The 17,917-nt window shown below is 36.5% G+C and overlaps 4 protein-coding genes and 13 non-coding genes across 22 annotated transcripts; all 17 read right to left on the bottom strand.

Annotated features, from left to right (window-relative positions):
* Nucleotides 1-27: 27 nt before the first annotated feature.
* On the bottom strand, nt 28-1,989 carry LOC123918202 (40S ribosomal protein S15-4-like). The gene is made up of 4 exons (XM_045970185.1): nt 1,639-1,989; nt 1,405-1,553; nt 891-948; nt 28-445 (listed from the first exon to the last, which is right to left on the bottom strand). The coding sequence occupies exons 1-4, from the start codon at nt 1,639-1,641 to the stop codon at nt 197-199; spliced, it is 459 nt and encodes a 152-aa protein (XP_045826141.1). The 5' UTR covers nt 1,642-1,989; the 3' UTR covers nt 28-196.
* LOC123903432 lies at nt 650-732 on the bottom strand. The gene has a single exon (XR_006808006.1). It is a non-coding gene; the product is annotated as a small nucleolar RNA U30 (small nucleolar RNA).
* Nucleotides 1,246-1,327, bottom strand: LOC123903445. The gene has a single exon (XR_006808018.1). It is a non-coding gene; the product is annotated as a small nucleolar RNA U30 (small nucleolar RNA).
* A 59-nt stretch (nt 1,990-2,048) lies between the features above and the next one.
* Nucleotides 2,049-3,925, bottom strand: LOC123918214 (40S ribosomal protein S15-4-like). Its single transcript, XM_045970210.1, has 4 exons — nt 3,660-3,925; nt 3,426-3,574; nt 2,912-2,969; nt 2,049-2,466 (listed from the first exon to the last, which is right to left on the bottom strand). Exons 1-4 carry the CDS (start codon nt 3,660-3,662, stop codon nt 2,218-2,220), a joined length of 459 nt encoding a protein of 152 aa, XP_045826166.1. The 5' UTR covers nt 3,663-3,925; the 3' UTR covers nt 2,049-2,217.
* LOC123903433 lies at nt 2,671-2,753 on the bottom strand. Its single transcript, XR_006808007.1, has one exon. It is a non-coding gene; the product is annotated as a small nucleolar RNA U30 (small nucleolar RNA).
* LOC123903446 lies at nt 3,267-3,348 on the bottom strand. Its single transcript, XR_006808019.1, has one exon. It is a non-coding gene; the product is annotated as a small nucleolar RNA U30 (small nucleolar RNA).
* Nucleotides 3,926-4,069: 144 nt separating the features above from the next.
* Nucleotides 4,070-13,334, bottom strand: LOC123918140 (40S ribosomal protein S15-4-like). 6 transcript variants are annotated; one of them, XM_045970113.1, is made up of 11 exons: nt 13,195-13,334; nt 13,015-13,092; nt 11,509-11,657; nt 10,995-11,052; nt 9,488-9,636; nt 8,974-9,031; nt 7,467-7,615; nt 6,953-7,010; nt 5,447-5,595; nt 4,933-4,990; nt 4,070-4,487 (listed from the first exon to the last, which is right to left on the bottom strand). In XM_045970113.1, exons 2-11 carry the CDS (start codon nt 13,042-13,044, stop codon nt 4,239-4,241), a joined length of 1,107 nt encoding a protein of 368 aa, XP_045826069.1. In that variant the 5' UTR covers nt 13,045-13,092; nt 13,195-13,334; the 3' UTR covers nt 4,070-4,238. The 6 variants fall into 6 exon arrangements, with proteins under 6 accessions (XP_045826069.1, XP_045826078.1, XP_045826083.1 ...); XM_045970122.1 differs by lacking the exons at nt 13,015-13,092; nt 13,195-13,334 and adding an exon at nt 11,743-12,011; XM_045970127.1 differs by lacking the exons at nt 10,995-11,052; nt 11,509-11,657; nt 13,015-13,092; nt 13,195-13,334 and adding an exon at nt 9,722-10,304.
* Nucleotides 4,692-4,774, bottom strand: LOC123903434. The gene has a single exon (XR_006808008.1). It is a non-coding gene; the product is annotated as a small nucleolar RNA U30 (small nucleolar RNA).
* LOC123903447 lies at nt 5,288-5,369 on the bottom strand. Its single transcript, XR_006808020.1, has one exon. It is a non-coding gene; the product is annotated as a small nucleolar RNA U30 (small nucleolar RNA).
* LOC123903436 lies at nt 6,712-6,794 on the bottom strand. The gene has a single exon (XR_006808009.1). It is a non-coding gene; the product is annotated as a small nucleolar RNA U30 (small nucleolar RNA).
* Nucleotides 7,308-7,389, bottom strand: LOC123903448. The gene has a single exon (XR_006808021.1). It is a non-coding gene; the product is annotated as a small nucleolar RNA U30 (small nucleolar RNA).
* LOC123903437 lies at nt 8,733-8,815 on the bottom strand. Its single transcript, XR_006808010.1, has one exon. It is a non-coding gene; the product is annotated as a small nucleolar RNA U30 (small nucleolar RNA).
* LOC123903449 lies at nt 9,329-9,410 on the bottom strand. The gene has a single exon (XR_006808022.1). It is a non-coding gene; the product is annotated as a small nucleolar RNA U30 (small nucleolar RNA).
* LOC123903438 lies at nt 10,754-10,836 on the bottom strand. Its single transcript, XR_006808011.1, has one exon. It is a non-coding gene; the product is annotated as a small nucleolar RNA U30 (small nucleolar RNA).
* Nucleotides 11,350-11,431, bottom strand: LOC123903450. Its single transcript, XR_006808023.1, has one exon. It is a non-coding gene; the product is annotated as a small nucleolar RNA U30 (small nucleolar RNA).
* LOC123918232 (40S ribosomal protein S15-4) lies at nt 12,153-13,195 on the bottom strand. The gene is made up of 2 exons (XM_045970233.1): nt 13,015-13,195; nt 12,153-12,570 (listed from the first exon to the last, which is right to left on the bottom strand). Exons 1-2 carry the CDS (start codon nt 13,042-13,044, stop codon nt 12,322-12,324), a joined length of 279 nt encoding a protein of 92 aa, XP_045826189.1. The 5' UTR covers nt 13,045-13,195; the 3' UTR covers nt 12,153-12,321.
* Nucleotides 12,774-12,856, bottom strand: LOC123903439. Its single transcript, XR_006808012.1, has one exon. It is a non-coding gene; the product is annotated as a small nucleolar RNA U30 (small nucleolar RNA).
* Nucleotides 13,335-17,917: the final 4,583 nt, after the last annotated feature.

Genomic DNA, 17,917 nt, shown 5'->3' on the forward strand with positions numbered 1-17,917 from the left:
TTCGAATTCGGCAAAAACAAAGAAATATTGTCGTTTCATAACTCACATTTCGAATACGCGTTGTTTCGTAAGTTTCGGTCCAAAAACACTAGGATTCGTAGAATACGTACCGAACTGGTATATTATAGCCCATAAACCCATAAACATAATCAATTGGACGAACTAGCTTTCCATCGAGGGGCTCTGATGATGATCTTCACTTGAGAGGAATAAACCTTGAGGAGTGAGTAGCACCAATACCAGGTCTACCATGCTTAACAGGCTTGTAAGAGATTGAGAATTCAGCCAAATAGTGACCAATCATTTCAGGCTTAATTTCAACCTGATTGAAGGTCTTTCCGTTGTAGACACCAATGATGCTACCAATCATCTCAGGCACGATGATCATGTTACGGAGGTGAGTCCTCACAGGTTCCGGCTTCTCACCAGCTGGTGCCTCACGTTTCTGTGACAATATATAGAATGTGATTAAAATGAAACAGAACATTGCCTTGCAAACAAGTTTAATTTAATACCAGTGAAAGAATGCATAAGTTTAATGAGATATTTATGATCAAATATCTGTTAAGTTCTAGTGTTCACCCTCAAGTTTAAAATATTTAATTATCAACAATTAATTAAAAAAATGATTTAGAGGAAGAAAAAGGGTGCTCAGAAAGTAATGAATGGATATGAAAATTATCCTCATATTAAATCAGATTAACGAGATTATTTCACTTAATCATCACAGCACCAAGAAGTTGTAAAGGCAACAACAGACTAAAAAACATTTATAACAAAGCTTTGATCACTGTGAATCAACCACACTTCAAACATTACTCTTCCTTCTAAATATCCTACATGAATTAACAAATTAACAGAATAGATACGCAAGTAAATAGAAAACTCACTGCCTTGCGGAGCTTCTTGACGAGTGCCATAGGCTTACGGGTCAAACCACGTTGAAACCTGAAATAAAGAGATTGTTAGATGTAAATGTGAAAATGATGCCCATAACACAATGAACATTGAGTACTAATTTCAAATGATGCCCTTAATATAATAGTAGCAAAACAAAATACATAACAAAACAAATCTTCATGTTCATTTTATTCAGATTTATTCAAATATAAATATAAATAGATCTAATGCCAATTTGTCAATTGATTCCAGAGATAAAAAAAATAAAAAACCTAAAACCAAGCAACCTAAAATTATCAATATTTTGATCTGCAAAGTAACCTAAAACATGTTATGAAGAATGGTGCTCAGAAAATAAGAATGGATATGAAAATTATCCTCATAATAAATCAGATTAACGAGATTATTTCAACTAATCATCACAGCACCATCTTCCTCCATAACGATTCGAATCAAAACACAACGAAAAAACAAACAGAAATAAAATAAGATTGAGTACAATACCTTCTGCGGGCACGAGCAGAGAAAAGCTTGACGAGTTCATCAGTCTTCATATCCAAGAGAGAATCGAGATCAACTCCACGGAAACTGAACTTCTTGAATGTACGCTTCTTTGGCACTCCTTGTGCTGCTACCTCAGGTTCAACATCGGCCTGAAAAATCAAACAAATTAACCATTAAACAATACAAATTCATAAAAAGTAGAGAAGAAGAATAGAGAAGAGATAGGGTTTTCACCATGATTGCGATAACACTGGCTTGGATCTTCTTCCTTGCTAGGGTTCACTTCTCACGGATGGGATGGGTATCGCTGCTAGGGTTTCTCTCCATTTCACTCTGACGGCTTCGTGTTTATACCATTAGCGCCAGTTGGGTGATTGGGTTTGGACTTACGGCCCAATAGACTGTCATACCTCCACAACCCATCTCATAAAATTGGCTTTTTAGGCCGACTAGTTGCTCTTAAACCCCCCAAAATACCAAAATGCCCCTAATTTTTTTATACTAATTTAGTTTGGTTCCTACAATACGAAACTCCATATTTTTTGTATTCTAGCTTCCGAACACGCTATGTTTTGTTTCATAAGTACCAAAGTTGTGTTTTAAGCAAAGAACACCTTTTCGAATTCGGCAAAAACAAAGAAATATTGTCGTTTCATAACTCACATTTCGAATACGCGTTGTTTCGTAAGTTTCGGTCCAAAAACACTAGGATTCGTAGAATACGTACCGAACTGGTATATTATAGCCCATAAACCCATAAACATAATCAATTGGACGAACTAGCTTTCCATCGAGGGGCTCTGATGATGATCTTCACTTGAGAGGAATAAACCTTGAGGAGTGAGTAGCACCAATACCAGGTCTACCATGCTTAACAGGCTTGTAAGAGATTGAGAATTCAGCCAAATAGTGACCAATCATTTCAGGCTTAATTTCAACCTGATTGAAGGTCTTTCCGTTGTAGACACCAATGATGCTACCAATCATCTCAGGCACGATGATCATGTTACGGAGGTGAGTCCTCACAGGTTCCGGCTTCTCACCAGCTGGTGCCTCACGTTTCTGTGACAATATATAGAATGTGATTAAAATGAAACAGAACATTGCCTTGCAAACAAGTTTAATTTAATACCAGTGAAAGAATGCATAAGTTTAATGAGATATTTATGATCAAATATCTGTTAAGTTCTAGTGTTCACCCTCAAGTTTAAAATATTTAATTATCAACAATTAATTAAAAAAATGATTTAGAGGAAGAAAAAGGGTGCTCAGAAAGTAATGAATGGATATGAAAATTATCCTCATATTAAATCAGATTAACGAGATTATTTCACTTAATCATCACAGCACCAAGAAGTTGTAAAGGCAACAACAGACTAAAAAACATTTATAACAAAGCTTTGATCACTGTGAATCAACCACACTTCAAACATTACTCTTCCTTCTAAATATCCTACATGAATTAACAAATTAACAGAATAGATACGCAAGTAAATAGAAAACTCACTGCCTTGCGGAGCTTCTTGACGAGTGCCATAGGCTTACGGGTCAAACCACGTTGAAACCTGAAATAAAGAGATTGTTAGATGTAAATGTGAAAATGATGCCCATAACACAATGAACATTGAGTACTAATTTCAAATGATGCCCTTAATATAATAGTAGCAAAACAAAATACATAACAAAACAAATCTTCATGTTCATTTTATTCAGATTTATTCAAATATAAATATAAATAGATCTAATGCCAATTTGTCAATTGATTCCAGAGATAAAAAAAATAAAAAACCTAAAACCAAGCAACCTAAAATTATCAATATTTTGATCTGCAAAGTAACCTAAAACATGTTATGAAGAATGGTGCTCAGAAAATAAGAATGGATATGAAAATTATCCTCATAATAAATCAGATTAACGAGATTATTTCAACTAATCATCACAGCACCATCTTCCTCCATAACGATTCGAATCAAAACACAACGAAAAAACAAACAGAAATAAAATAAGATTGAGTACAATACCTTCTGCGGGCACGAGCAGAGAAAAGCTTGACGAGTTCATCAGTCTTCATATCCAAGAGAGAATCGAGATCAACTCCACGGAAACTGAACTTCTTGAATGTACGCTTCTTTGGCACTCCTTGTGCTGCTACCTCAGGTTCAACATCGGCCTGAAAAATCAAACAAATTAACCATTAAACAATACAAATTCATAAAAAGTAGAGAAGAAGAATAGAGAAGAGATAGGGTTTTCACCATGATTGCGATAACACTGGCTTGGATCTTCTTCCTTGCTAGGGTTCACTTCTCACGGATGGGATGGGTATCGCTGCTAGGGTTTCTCTCCATTTCACTCTGACGGCTTCGTGTTTATACCATTAGCGCCAGTTGGGTGATTGGGTTTGGACTTACGGCCCAATAGACTGTCATACCTCCACAACCCATCTCATAAAATTGGCTTTTTAGGCCGACTAGTTGCTCTTAAACCCCCCAAAATACCAAAATGCCCCTAATTTTTTTATACTAATTTAGTTTGGTTCCTACAATACGAAACTCCATATTTTTTGTATTCTAGCTTCCGAACACGCTATGTTTTGTTTCATAAGTACCAAAGTTGTGTTTTAAGCAAAGAACACCTTTTCGAATTCGGCAAAAACAAAGAAATATTGTCGTTTCATAACTCACATTTCGAATACGCGTTGTTTCGTAAGTTTCGGTCCAAAAACACTAGGATTCGTAGAATACGTACCGAACTGGTATATTATAGCCCATAAACCCATAAACATAATCAATTGGACGAACTAGCTTTCCATCGAGGGGCTCTGATGATGATCTTCACTTGAGAGGAATAAACCTTGAGGAGTGAGTAGCACCAATACCAGGTCTACCATGCTTAACAGGCTTGTAAGAGATTGAGAATTCAGCCAAATAGTGACCAATCATTTCAGGCTTAATTTCAACCTGATTGAAGGTCTTTCCGTTGTAGACACCAATGATGCTACCAATCATCTCAGGCACGATGATCATGTTACGGAGGTGAGTCCTCACAGGTTCCGGCTTCTCACCAGCTGGTGCCTCACGTTTCTGTGACAATATATAGAATGTGATTAAAATGAAACAGAACATTGCCTTGCAAACAAGTTTAATTTAATACCAGTGAAAGAATGCATAAGTTTAATGAGATATTTATGATCAAATATCTGTTAAGTTCTAGTGTTCACCCTCAAGTTTAAAATATTTAATTATCAACAATTAATTAAAAAAATGATTTAGAGGAAGAAAAAGGGTGCTCAGAAAGTAATGAATGGATATGAAAATTATCCTCATATTAAATCAGATTAACGAGATTATTTCACTTAATCATCACAGCACCAAGAAGTTGTAAAGGCAACAACAGACTAAAAAACATTTATAACAAAGCTTTGATCACTGTGAATCAACCACACTTCAAACATTACTCTTCCTTCTAAATATCCTACATGAATTAACAAATTAACAGAATAGATACGCAAGTAAATAGAAAACTCACTGCCTTGCGGAGCTTCTTGACGAGTGCCATAGGCTTACGGGTCAAACCACGTTGAAACCTGAAATAAAGAGATTGTTAGATGTAAATGTGAAAATGATGCCCATAACACAATGAACATTGAGTACTAATTTCAAATGATGCCCTTAATATAATAGTAGCAAAACAAAATACATAACAAAACAAATCTTCATGTTCATTTTATTCAGATTTATTCAAATATAAATATAAATAGATCTAATGCCAATTTGTCAATTGATTCCAGAGATAAAAAAAATAAAAAACCTAAAACCAAGCAACCTAAAATTATCAATATTTTGATCTGCAAAGTAACCTAAAACATGTTATGAAGAATGGTGCTCAGAAAATAAGAATGGATATGAAAATTATCCTCATAATAAATCAGATTAACGAGATTATTTCAACTAATCATCACAGCACCATCTTCCTCCATAACGATTCGAATCAAAACACAACGAAAAAACAAACAGAAATAAAATAAGATTGAGTACAATACCTTCTGCGGGCACGAGCAGAGAAAAGCTTGACGAGTTCATCAGTCTTCATATCCAAGAGAGAATCGAGATCAACTCCACGGAAACTGAACTTCTTGAATGTACGCTTCTTTGGCACTCCTTGTGCTGCTACCTCAGGTTCAACATCGGCCTGAAAATCAAACAAATTAACCATTAAACAATACAAATTCATAAAAAGTAGAGAAGAAGAATAGAGAAGAGATAGGGTTTTCACCATGATTGCGATAACACTGGCTTGGATCTTCTTCCTTGCTAGGGTTCACTTCTCACGGATGGGATGGGTATCGCTGCTAGGGTTTCTCTCCATTTCACTCTGACGGCTTCGTGTTTATACCATTAGCGCCAGTTGGGTGATTGGGTTTGGACTTACGGCCCAATAGACTGTCATACCTCCACAACCCATCTCATAAAATTGGCTTTTTAGGCCGACTAGTTGCTCTTAAACCCCCCAAAATACCAAAATGCCCCTAATTTTTTTATACTAATTTAGTTTGGTTCCTACAATACGAAACTCCATATTTTTTGTATTCTAGCTTCCGAACACGCTATGTTTTGTTTCATAAGTACCAAAGTTGTGTTTTAAGCAAAGAACACCTTTTCGAATTCGGCAAAAACAAAGAAATATTGTCGTTTCATAACTCACATTTCGAATACGCGTTGTTTCGTAAGTTTCGGTCCAAAAACACTAGGATTCGTAGAATACGTACCGAACTGGTATATTATAGCCCATAAACCCATAAACATAATCAATTGGACGAACTAGCTTTCCATCGAGGGGCTCTGATGATGATCTTCACTTGAGAGGAATAAACCTTGAGGAGTGAGTAGCACCAATACCAGGTCTACCATGCTTAACAGGCTTGTAAGAGATTGAGAATTCAGCCAAATAGTGACCAATCATTTCAGGCTTAATTTCAACCTGATTGAAGGTCTTTCCGTTGTAGACACCAATGATGCTACCAATCATCTCAGGCACGATGATCATGTTACGGAGGTGAGTCCTCACAGGTTCCGGCTTCTCACCAGCTGGTGCCTCACGTTTCTGTGACAATATATAGAATGTGATTAAAATGAAACAGAACATTGCCTTGCAAACAAGTTTAATTTAATACCAGTGAAAGAATGCATAAGTTTAATGAGATATTTATGATCAAATATCTGTTAAGTTCTAGTGTTCACCCTCAAGTTTAAAATATTTAATTATCAACAATTAATTAAAAAAATGATTTAGAGGAAGAAAAAGGGTGCTCAGAAAGTAATGAATGGATATGAAAATTATCCTCATATTAAATCAGATTAACGAGATTATTTCACTTAATCATCACAGCACCAAGAAGTTGTAAAGGCAACAACAGACTAAAAAACATTTATAACAAAGCTTTGATCACTGTGAATCAACCACACTTCAAACATTACTCTTCCTTCTAAATATCCTACATGAATTAACAAATTAACAGAATAGATACGCAAGTAAATAGAAAACTCACTGCCTTGCGGAGCTTCTTGATGAGTGCCATAGGCTTACGGGTCAAACCACGTTGAAACCTGAAATAAAGAGATTGTTAGATGTAAATGTGAAAATGATGCCCATAACACAATGAACATTGAGTACTAATTTCAAATGATGCCCTTAATATAATAGTAGCAAAACAAAATACATAACAAAACAAATCTTCATGTTCATTTTATTCAGATTTATTCAAATATAAATATAAATAGATCTAATGCCAATTTGTCAATTGATTCCAGAGATAAAAAAAATAAAAAACCTAAAACCAAGCAACCTAAAATTATCAATATTTTGATCTGCAAAGTAACCTAAAACATGTTATGAAGAATGGTGCTCAGAAAATAAGAATGGATATGAAAATTATCCTCATAATAAATCAGATTAACGAGATTATTTCAACTAATCATCACAGCACCATCTTCCTCCATAACGATTCGAATCAAAACACAACGAAAAAACAAACAGAAATAAAATAAGATTGAGTACAATACCTTCTGCGGGCACGAGCAGAGAAAAGCTTGACGAGTTCATCAGTCTTCATATCCAAGAGAGAATCGAGATCAACTCCACGGAAACTGAACTTCTTGAATGTACGCTTCTTTGGCACTCCTTGTGCTGCTACCTCAGGTTCAACATCGGCCTGAAAAATCAAACAAATTAACCATTAAACAATACAAATTCATAAAAAGTAGAGAAGAAGAATAGAGAAGAGATAGGGTTTTCACCATGATTGCGATAACACTGGCTTGGATCTTCTTCCTTGCTAGGGTTCACTTCTCACGGATGGGATGGGTATCGCTGCTAGGGTTTCTCTCCATTTCACTCTGACGGCTTCGTGTTTATACCATTAGCGCCAGTTGGGTGATTGGGTTTGGACTTACGGCCCAATAGACTGTCATACCTCCACAACCCATCTCATAAAATTGGCTTTTTAGGCCGACTAGTTGCTCTTAAACCCCCCAAAATACCAAAATGCCCCTAATTTTTTTATACTAATTTAGTTTGGTTCCTACAATACGAAACTCCATATTTTTTGTATTCTAGCTTCCGAACACGCTATGTTTTGTTTCATAAGTACCAAAGTTGTGTTTTAAGCAAAGAACACCTTTTCGAATTCGGCAAAAACAAAGAAATATTGTCGTTTCATAACTCACATTTCGAATACGCGTTGTTTCGTAAGTTTCGGTCCAAAAACACTAGGATTCGTAGAATACGTACCGAACTGGTATATTATAGCCCATAAACCCATAAACATAATCAATTGGACGAACTAGCTTTCCATCGAGGGGCTCTGATGATGATCTTCACTTGAGAGGAATAAACCTTGAGGAGTGAGTAGCACCAATACCAGGTCTACCATGCTTAACAGGCTTGTAAGAGATTGAGAATTCAGCCAAATAGTGACCAATCATTTCAGGCTTAATTTCAACCTGATTGAAGGTCTTTCCGTTGTAGACACCAATGATGCTACCAATCATCTCAGGCACGATGATCATGTTACGGAGGTGAGTCCTCACAGGTTCCGGCTTCTCACCAGCTGGTGCCTCACGTTTCTGTGACAATATATAGAATGTGATTAAAATGAAACAGAACATTGCCTTGCAAACAAGTTTAATTTAATACCAGTGAAAGAATGCATAAGTTTAATGAGATATTTATGATCAAATATCTGTTAAGTTCTAGTGTTCACCCTCAAGTTTAAAATATTTAATTATCAACAATTAATTAAAAAAATGATTTAGAGGAAGAAAAAGGGTGCTCAGAAAGTAATGAATGGATATGAAAATTATCCTCATATTAAATCAGATTAACGAGATTATTTCACTTAATCATCACAGCACCAAGAAGTTGTAAAGGCAACAACAGACTAAAAAACATTTATAACAAAGCTTTGATCACTGTGAATCAACCACACTTCAAACATTACTCTTCCTTCTAAATATCCTACATGAATTAACAAATTAACAGAATAGATACGCAAGTAAATAGAAAACTCACTGCCTTGCGGAGCTTCTTGATGAGTGCCATAGGCTTACGGGTCAAACCACGTTGAAACCTGAAATAAAGAGATTGTTAGATGTAAATGTGAAAATGATGCCCATAACACAATGAACATTGAGTACTAATTTCAAATGATGCCCTTAATATAATAGTAGCAAAACAAAATACATAACAAAACAAATCTTCATGTTCATTTTATTCAGATTTATTCAAATATAAATATAAATAGATCTAATGCCAATTTGTCAATTGATTCCAGAGATAAAAAAAATAAAAAACCTAAAACCAAGCAACCTAAAATTATCAATATTTTGATCTGCAAAGTAACCTAAAACATGTTATGAAGAATGGTGCTCAGAAAATAAGAATGGATATGAAAATTATCCTCATAATAAATCAGATTAACGAGATTATTTCAACTAATCATCACAGCACCATCTTCCTCCATAACGATTCGAATCAAAACACAACGAAAAAACAAACAGAAATAAAATAAGATTGAGTACAATACCTTCTGCGGGCACGAGAAGAGAAAAGCTTGACGAGTTCATCAGTCTTCATATCCAAGAGAGAATCGAGATCAACTCCACGGAAACTGAACTTCTTGAATGTACGCTTCTTTGGCACTCCTTGTGCTGCTACCTCAGGTTCAACATCGGCCTGAAAAATCAAACAAATTAACCATTAAACAATACAAATTCATAAAAAGTAGAGAAGAAGAATAGAGAAGAGATAGGGTTTTCACCATGATTGCGATAACACTGGCTTGGATCTTCTTCCTTGCTAGGGTTCACTTCTCACGGATGGGATGGGTATCGCTGCTAGGGTTTCTCTCCATTTCACTCTGACGGCTTCGTGTTTATACCATTAGCGCCAGTTGGGTGATTGGGTTTGGACTTACGGCCCAATAGACTGTCATACCTCCACAACCCATCTCATAAAATTGGCTTTTTAGGCCGACTAGTTGCTCTTAAACCCCCCAAAATACCAAAATGCCCCTAATTTTTTTATACTAATTTAGTTTGGTTCCTACAATACGAAACTCCATATTTTTTGTATTCTAGCTTCCGAACACGCTATGTTTTGTTTCATAAGTACCAAAGTTGTGTTTTAAGCAAAGAACACCTTTTCGAATTCGGCAAAAACAAAGAAATATTGTCGTTTCATAACTCACATTTCGAATACGCGTTGTTTCGTAAGTTTCGGTCCAAAAACACTAGGATTCGTAGAATACGTACCGAACTGGTATATTATAGCCCATAAACCCATAAACATAATCAATTGGACGAACTAGCTTTCCATCGAGGGGCTCTGATGATGATCTTCACTTGAGAGGAATAAACCTTGAGGAGTGAGTAGCACCAATACCAGGTCTACCATGCTTAACAGGCTTGTAAGAGATTGAGAATTCAGCCAAATAGTGACCAATCATTTCAGGCTTAATTTCAACCTGATTGAAGGTCTTTCCGTTGTAGACACCAATGATGCTACCAATCATCTCAGGCACGATGATCATGTTACGGAGGTGAGTCCTCACAGGTTCCGGCTTCTCACCAGCTGGTGCCTCACGTTTCTGTGACAATATATAGAATGTGATTAAAATGAAACAGAACATTGCCTTGCAAACAAGTTTAATTTAATACCAATGAAAGAATGCATAAGTTTAATGAGATATTTATGATCAAATATCTGTTAAGTTCTAGTGTTCACCCTCAAGTTTAAAATATTTAATTATCAACAATTAATTAAAAAAATGATTTAGAGGAAGAAAAAGGGTGCTCAGAAAGTAATGAATGGATATGAAAATTATCCTCATATTAAATCAGATTAACGAGATTATTTCACTTAATCATCACAGCACCAAGAAGTTGTAAAGGCAACAACAGACTAAAAAACATTTATAACAAAGCTTTGATCACTGTGAATCAACCACACTTCAAACATTACTCTTCCTTCTAAATATCCTACATGAATTAACAAATTAACAGAATAGATACGCAAGTAAATAGAAAACTCACTGCCTTGCGGAGCTTCTTGATGAGTGCCATAGGCTTACGGGTCAAACCACGTTGAAACCTGAAATAAAGAGATTGTTAGATGTAAATGTGAAAATGATGCCCATAACACAATGAACATTGAGTACTAATTTCAAATGATGCCCTTAATATAATAGTAGCAAAACAAAATACATAACAAAACAAATCTTCATGTTCATTTTATTCAGATTTATTCAAATATAAATATAAATAGATCTAATGCCAATTTGTCAATTGATTCCAGAGATAAAAAAAATAAAAAACCTAAAACCAAGCAACCTAAAATTATCAATATTTTGATCTGCAAAGTAACCTAAAACATGTTATGAAGAATGGTGCTCAGAAAATAAGAATGGATATGAAAATTATCCTCATAATAAATCAGATTAACGAGATTATTTCAACTAATCATCACAGCACCATCTTCCTCCATAACAATTCGAATCAAAACACAACGAAAAAACAAACAGAAATAAAATAAGATTGAGTACAATACCTTCTGCGGGCACGAGCAGAGAAAAGCTTGACGAGTTCATCAGTCTTCATATCCAAGAGAGAATCGAGATCAACTCCACGGAAACTGAACTTCTTGAATGTACGCTTCTTTGGCACTCCTTGTGCTGCTACCTCAGGTTCAACATCGGCCTGAAAAATCAAACAAATTAACCATTAAACAATACAAATTCATAAAAAGTAGAGAAGAAGAATAGAGAAGAGATAGGGTTTTCACCATGATTGCGATAACACTGGCTTGGATCTTCTTCCTTGCTAGGGTTCACTTCTCACGGATGGGATGGGTATCGCTGCTAGGGTTTCTCTCCATTTCACTCTGACGGCTTCGTGTTTATACCATTAGCGCCAGTTGGGTGACTGGGTTTGGACTTACGGCCCAATAGACTGTCATACCTCCACAACCCATCTCATAAAATTGGCTTTTTAGGCCGACTAGTTGCTCTTAAACCCCCCAAAATACCAAAATGCCCCTAATTTTTTTATACTAATTTAGTTTGGTTCCTACAATACGAAACTCCATATTTTTTGTATTCTAGCTTCCGAACACGCTATGTTTTGTTTCATAAGTACCGAAGTTGTGTTTTAAGCAAAGAACACCTTTTCGAATTCGGCAAAAACAAAGAAATATTGTCGTTTCATAACTCACATTTCGAATACGCGTTGTTTCGTAAGTTTCGGTCCAAAAACACTAGGATTCGTAGAATACGTACCGAACTGGTATATTATAGCCCATAAACCCATAAACATAATCAATTGGACGAACTAGCTTTCCATCGAGGGGCTCTGATGATGATCTTCACTTGAGAGGAATAAACCTTGAGGAGTGAGTAGCACCAATACCAGGTCTACCATGCTTAACAGGCTTGTAAGAGATTGAGAATTCAGCCAAATAGTGACCAATCATTTCAGGCTTAATTTCAACCTGATTGAAGGTCTTTCCGTTGTAGACACCAATGATGCTACCAATCATCTCAGGCACGATGATCATGTTACGGAGGTGAGTCCTCACAGGTTCCGGCTTCTCACCAGCTGGTGCCTCACGTTTCTGTGACAATATATAGAATGTGATTAAAATGAAACAGAACATTGCCTTGCAAACAAGTTTAATTTAATACCAGTGAAAGAATGCATAAGTTTAATGAGATATTTATGATCAAATATCTGTTAAGTTCTAGTGTTCACCCTCAAGTTTAAAATATTTAATTATCAACAATTAATTAAAAAAATGATTTAGGGAAGAAAAAGGGTGCTCAGAAAGTAATGAATGGATATGAAAATTATCCTCATATTAAATCAGATTAACGAGATTATTTCACTTAATCATCACAGCACCAAGAAGTTGTAAAGGCAACAACAGACTAAAAAACATTTATAACAAAGCTTTGATCACTGTGAATCAACCACACTTCAAACATTACTCTTCCTTCTAAATATCCTACATGAATTAACAAATTAACAGAATAGATACGCAAGTAAATAGAAAACTCACTGCCTTGCGGAGCTTCTTGATGAGTGCCATAGGCTTACGGGTCAAACCACGTTGAAACCTGAAATCACATCCTCAAACCTGCAAAACCAAAAGAAAACAACACAAATAGAGAGAAAAAAAAAAGAAAAGAAAATAGCAACACAGCAACATCAGCGTTGCACTTCCTCTTCCACCACCAACCTTTTTTTTTTTTTTCAAATCATCAAGACTAGACGAAAACAAGAACGCAGGAACAGAAAGAAGAAGAAGGAGAAAGACTTCGGAAACTGCCTTCTCCGATCTACTTGTGGGTGAGGTTTCTGAACTTTTCATGTTTATATTCGTGTTCTAGGGGTAGAATAAGGGGGGGTTTAGTTTAAGAGTTTTTTATTTTTGAGGTGGTTTTGGGTTCCGGCACGGCGGCGCCGCCGTCTGGCCCGACGGCCGCCGCGCCGGCAATGGGCTGGGACGAAACCCTAGCAGAGCTAGGGAAGGGTTGAAGAAGAAAAGAAAAACTGAGGAAAAATAATGTTTTCTGTCTCTGTTTGCTATTTATAGCAGTTTTTTGTTTTAAAAAAAAAACCTGTTTTAAGTTAGTTTAAGTATTATTTAGTGAGGCTTTAATCACAACAGTTCCCACAGCCCAGTTGGCTGGAGCGGGCGCCCATGGAAAGAGAGGGGACGGGTTCGACCCCCCCCCTGTTGTTTTTTATTTGTTTTTCCTATTTCGCTTTTTTTTGTTTTTTTTGGTTGATCTGCTGGTTGGGCGTTGGGCCTTAAGCCCAGAACCTATTTTTCTGCTATTGCACACCCCCTGTGCAGCCCAGATCTGCTATTTACACCCCCTGACCTAAAAATGTGTTTTTTTAATCCTTTTTTAGTGTTTTATTTTTCGTATTTTTATTTCTTTTTGTGTAAAAAGGTGGAAATATGTTAGATTGTTTTTTTTAGGGTTTAGTATGCTAGAATAGTTTATCCTTTTTTTGTTAAGTTATTTGTATGAAATATGTTAGAATAGTTTATCTCTTTTGTTAAGTTATTTGTGTGAAATATGATTGTTGTCTTTTTTTTAATAAAAAAATAGAATGAAAAAAAGGATCGGTTTGTCATGTGGCTCTCCGGTTCTCTGGTTATTCGTATTCTTGGTGATTACCTCGAAATGTGGATAACCGGCATTCTTTTAATTATTTCTTTTCAAAAAGTAATAAAAACTATAAAATGAACGCAACGCATTAAACTGAGTCTTTTTTGTGAAAAATGTTTAACTGAGTCTTATGTGTTTAAAAAATGTATTAGAGTGTTTCATGTGTTTAAGAAATGTTTTAAGGAGTCTTATGTGTTTAAGAGGTTTTTTCCATGTGTTTAAAAAAGAGTCCCATGTATTTAAAAAAGTATTTTGTGTAGTTAAGAGTATATTATATGTTTAAAAAGAGAAAGTGTTTGTGTAAAAGAGTCCTTTTGTGAATTAAAATCAACCAACAAACACTTATTTTCTACCCGAGAACTGCGTGTAGCTTTGAATTTCCCATTGCAGCTGGGAATACGTAGGAGCGGGATGGTGTATCTCGTCAAGCACATTAATAAAAACCCCTTTTTCGTGTCAAAAAAAATGTTAAGAGTCTTTAGTGTCTTTTAATGTCTTTTCTTTGTTTAAATAGTATAGCACAAATAATAAAGCATCATTACACAAGCGCGAGAACTAATTTTAATCCTAGATCTAAAGAGAAGGTTCCCGTTGAGTACAACGGATGCGAGGGGTGCTAATACCTTCCCTTCGCATAACCGACTCCCGAACCCGGAATTTTGGTTGCGATGACCACCCTTTCCACTTAAAGGTTTTATCGATATTTTCCTTTTCCGCGTGGCCGCGTGGAATAAATAAAGTTCGGTGGCGACTTTACTGTTTTAGCGAGCGTTTATCGCTTCGCGCAGTTTTTGTATTAGCTAGTTGAGTAGATTAGCAGTTCATCCTTAGAATTAGTCTTAATTTTTAGGGAGGGCGCTACAGCTGGCGACTTCACTGGGGACTAGTTAATTAAGAGAGTCGAGCCTACTCTCTTTAGATTTAGGTTTTTGGGTTTTTGCGCTTGTTTGTGTTTATTGTGTATTATTTTTTATGCTTTATTCAGTCATGTGCTTTATTTGCCGTAATATTTGCATGTGTTGTATTTGTTTATTACTTGCATAAATATACCTGTTATATATATATATATGGGGTTGTGATGTTGGGTTACATGTGGATAAAGCTCTACACCCGAGCTTCGAGAGAAACTAAGTTAAGTTAGGGGTTTAGTATTGGCCTGCTTGGCGCGTGCCTCGAGAGGACCAATACGAAAACTCCGCCTAGAGTAGATTCCTTCGAAGGATGTGTTACCTTGCGAAATTTCGTAATGGGAACAAGTATCTTTCTAGGGATCCGTGACTCTAGGGACCTTTTAAAGTAGAACCTAAACGCGTTAGAAGGCCTCTACTAGTACATAATGAGGGGTACGCAATGTTGACTTTCTTGGCGTTTGTCTTGTAAAGTCAACGCGTAAACCTCACCTAAAGGAGACCTTATTTGGAAATATTATTGTCTTGCGAGTTTTTGCAATGTTAATATTTTCAAATAAGGGTTTACGATCTTAGGAACCTTAAAAAACTCTAGAACCACATGTGAGATGGGATGGGACATATATACAAACACATGATTTACTATCTCTACCCTAAACATCACTTCCACATACCATGATATTCAAAAACTGATTTTCTTGCATATTCATTGTTGCTTATAGGAAGGAAAAGACATTGATTTGAGAAAATGGCACCCGACAAAAGATTACCTATTGGTTTCAAGGTTAAGATTCCAAATGTAGAGGAACTTCAAAAGTTGAGTGGCCGTATGTCTACACTTGCCGAAGGAAACTTTCGATACCACTATGGGCGCTTATTGGATCTTCTCCAAGTAAGGGTTAATGAGAATGCCCTTACTACTTTGGCCCAGTTTTATGATCCACCCCTCCGGTGCTTCACTTTCCAAGATTTCCAGTTAGCTCCGACTCTTGAGGAGTTCGCCAAGATTTTGGGTTTTGATCTAAGGGAAAGTAAGCCATACTTAAACTTAGGAGAAGAACCAACCATGGATGAGCTTGCTAAGGCCCTAGATCTTGGAGTTGAAGAGGTTACATCTTGGTTGGTGAAAACCAAGGATAATGGCATGGTGATTCCAAGAAAGGTGTTGGAAGCTAAGGCCTCAGACCTATTAGCCAAGAAGGAGTGGGGGTCATTTAATGCGATCTTAGCATTATTGGTGTATGGGTTGGTGCTATTTCCAAAGGTGAATGACTCTATTGATATGCCCGCCATAGGGGTATTCTTGGTAGGAAGTCCTGTGCATGCTCTATTGGCCGACTTCCACCTCTCTCTTTGTTCTAGGCATGAAAAGAGGAGAGGGGGTACTATCGTTTGTTGCACACCTCTGATGCAGCTATGGCTATACTCCCATTTGCCTAAAAAGGGATTCTTCGTGGAAAATCAAGATCAGTTTTCGTGGCCTAACAGAATGGTCGCACTCACTGAAAAGGACATTGCTTGGTATTCACGAGAATATGATGGTACTAAGATTATTCTCCGATGTGGTGGCTTTCCTAATGTACCCCTCATAGGACCAAGAGGGTGCATTAACTACAATCCTGTTTTGTCCCTCCGACAATTAGGATATTCGATGGATGATAAGCCCGAGGACCGTCATGTGGAGGAGTTTATTCTCAAAGAAGGGGAAAGGGATGCTGCTTTGGTGAATAGAATCAAGAAGGCTTGGGGGCAAGTGTATGAGAAAGAGAAAAAGAATTGCATTGCAAAGCCCCCGTATACTCAGTGGGTAAAAGAAAGGGTTGCCATGTTCAGATTAAGGTATCCTGTGGTAGCACGTGAGGAGCTTTCCTCACCACCACCGGTTATTACTATCACGATGGAGGAAGCAACAGAGCTGAAGAATAAGGTTGTTGAGTTGGAAGGAAAAAATGAGGAATTGGAAAACAAGTATTTGCAAGTAGCGGGTGAGTTGGCAAGAATGAAGAGGGAGCAAGAGAAAAAGGAAGAAAATCTTCTAAAAGGGAAAAAGAGGTTGAAGGAGTCCGAAGAAAAAATAGAAAAGATGGAGGGTGGTTTATGTTGGAACAAAATTGATTTAAAATGTTAGCCCCTAAATCTATAAAGGTTTTGATGATAACAAAGTATTAATAAACAATTGGAAGGACTAAAAATTTATTTTAAGTGTGCAGATATAAGCATCAAATAAGCTCTGAGTGAAGCTCAGAGGATGTGAATTCAGAAGTTCACAAGCGCTCAGAAGATGTTGGACTTCAGAAGTTACAACCTTCAGAGGATGAAGTCTTCAGAACTTCTTGAGTGACTAAAGCCTCATCAACCTCTGAAGATCTTTTTGATATCTGTGAAGATTCCCTTTGCAAGTCAACTCTTCTACCAATGAAGAAAAGGACCCTTCAAGCCTGATCAGTTCAGCTACCCTTAGTTTGTCTGTACTCTCTTGAGAACGTGGGTTTTCAGTTTTGTTAGCTGGATAAGGAAAGTCCACTCTGCAGTAGTCAAAGTGTCTGAAACTCTTACTCAGTTTTAGATACAAACAAACTGCATCAAGACAGATTGCTTGAAGACAAAAGATTATCAACTCCAACGGTTCTTTTTGCAACGACTCTTTTCTGGTGATATATATACTAGAAGGATCAACTGCAATAAATATATACAATCATCAAGAATTGAACGTGCGCTGAACAAACTCTGAATTCTGTGTATACAAGCTCTGAACCTCTTATCAAGTGTTTTTGCACTTTAGTCAAATACTCTGTATTCTTTGTATTTGCTCTCTTTAGGTTCATCTAAGAGCATTTGTATATTTTTATATACTTTACTATTACTTGAGGAA

This window comes from Trifolium pratense, linkage group LG1 (assembly GCF_020283565.1).
Source record: "Trifolium pratense cultivar HEN17-A07 linkage group LG1, ARS_RC_1.1, whole genome shotgun sequence".
In the NCBI taxonomy this organism is placed as follows: Eukaryota; Viridiplantae; Streptophyta; class Magnoliopsida; order Fabales; family Fabaceae; genus Trifolium; species Trifolium pratense.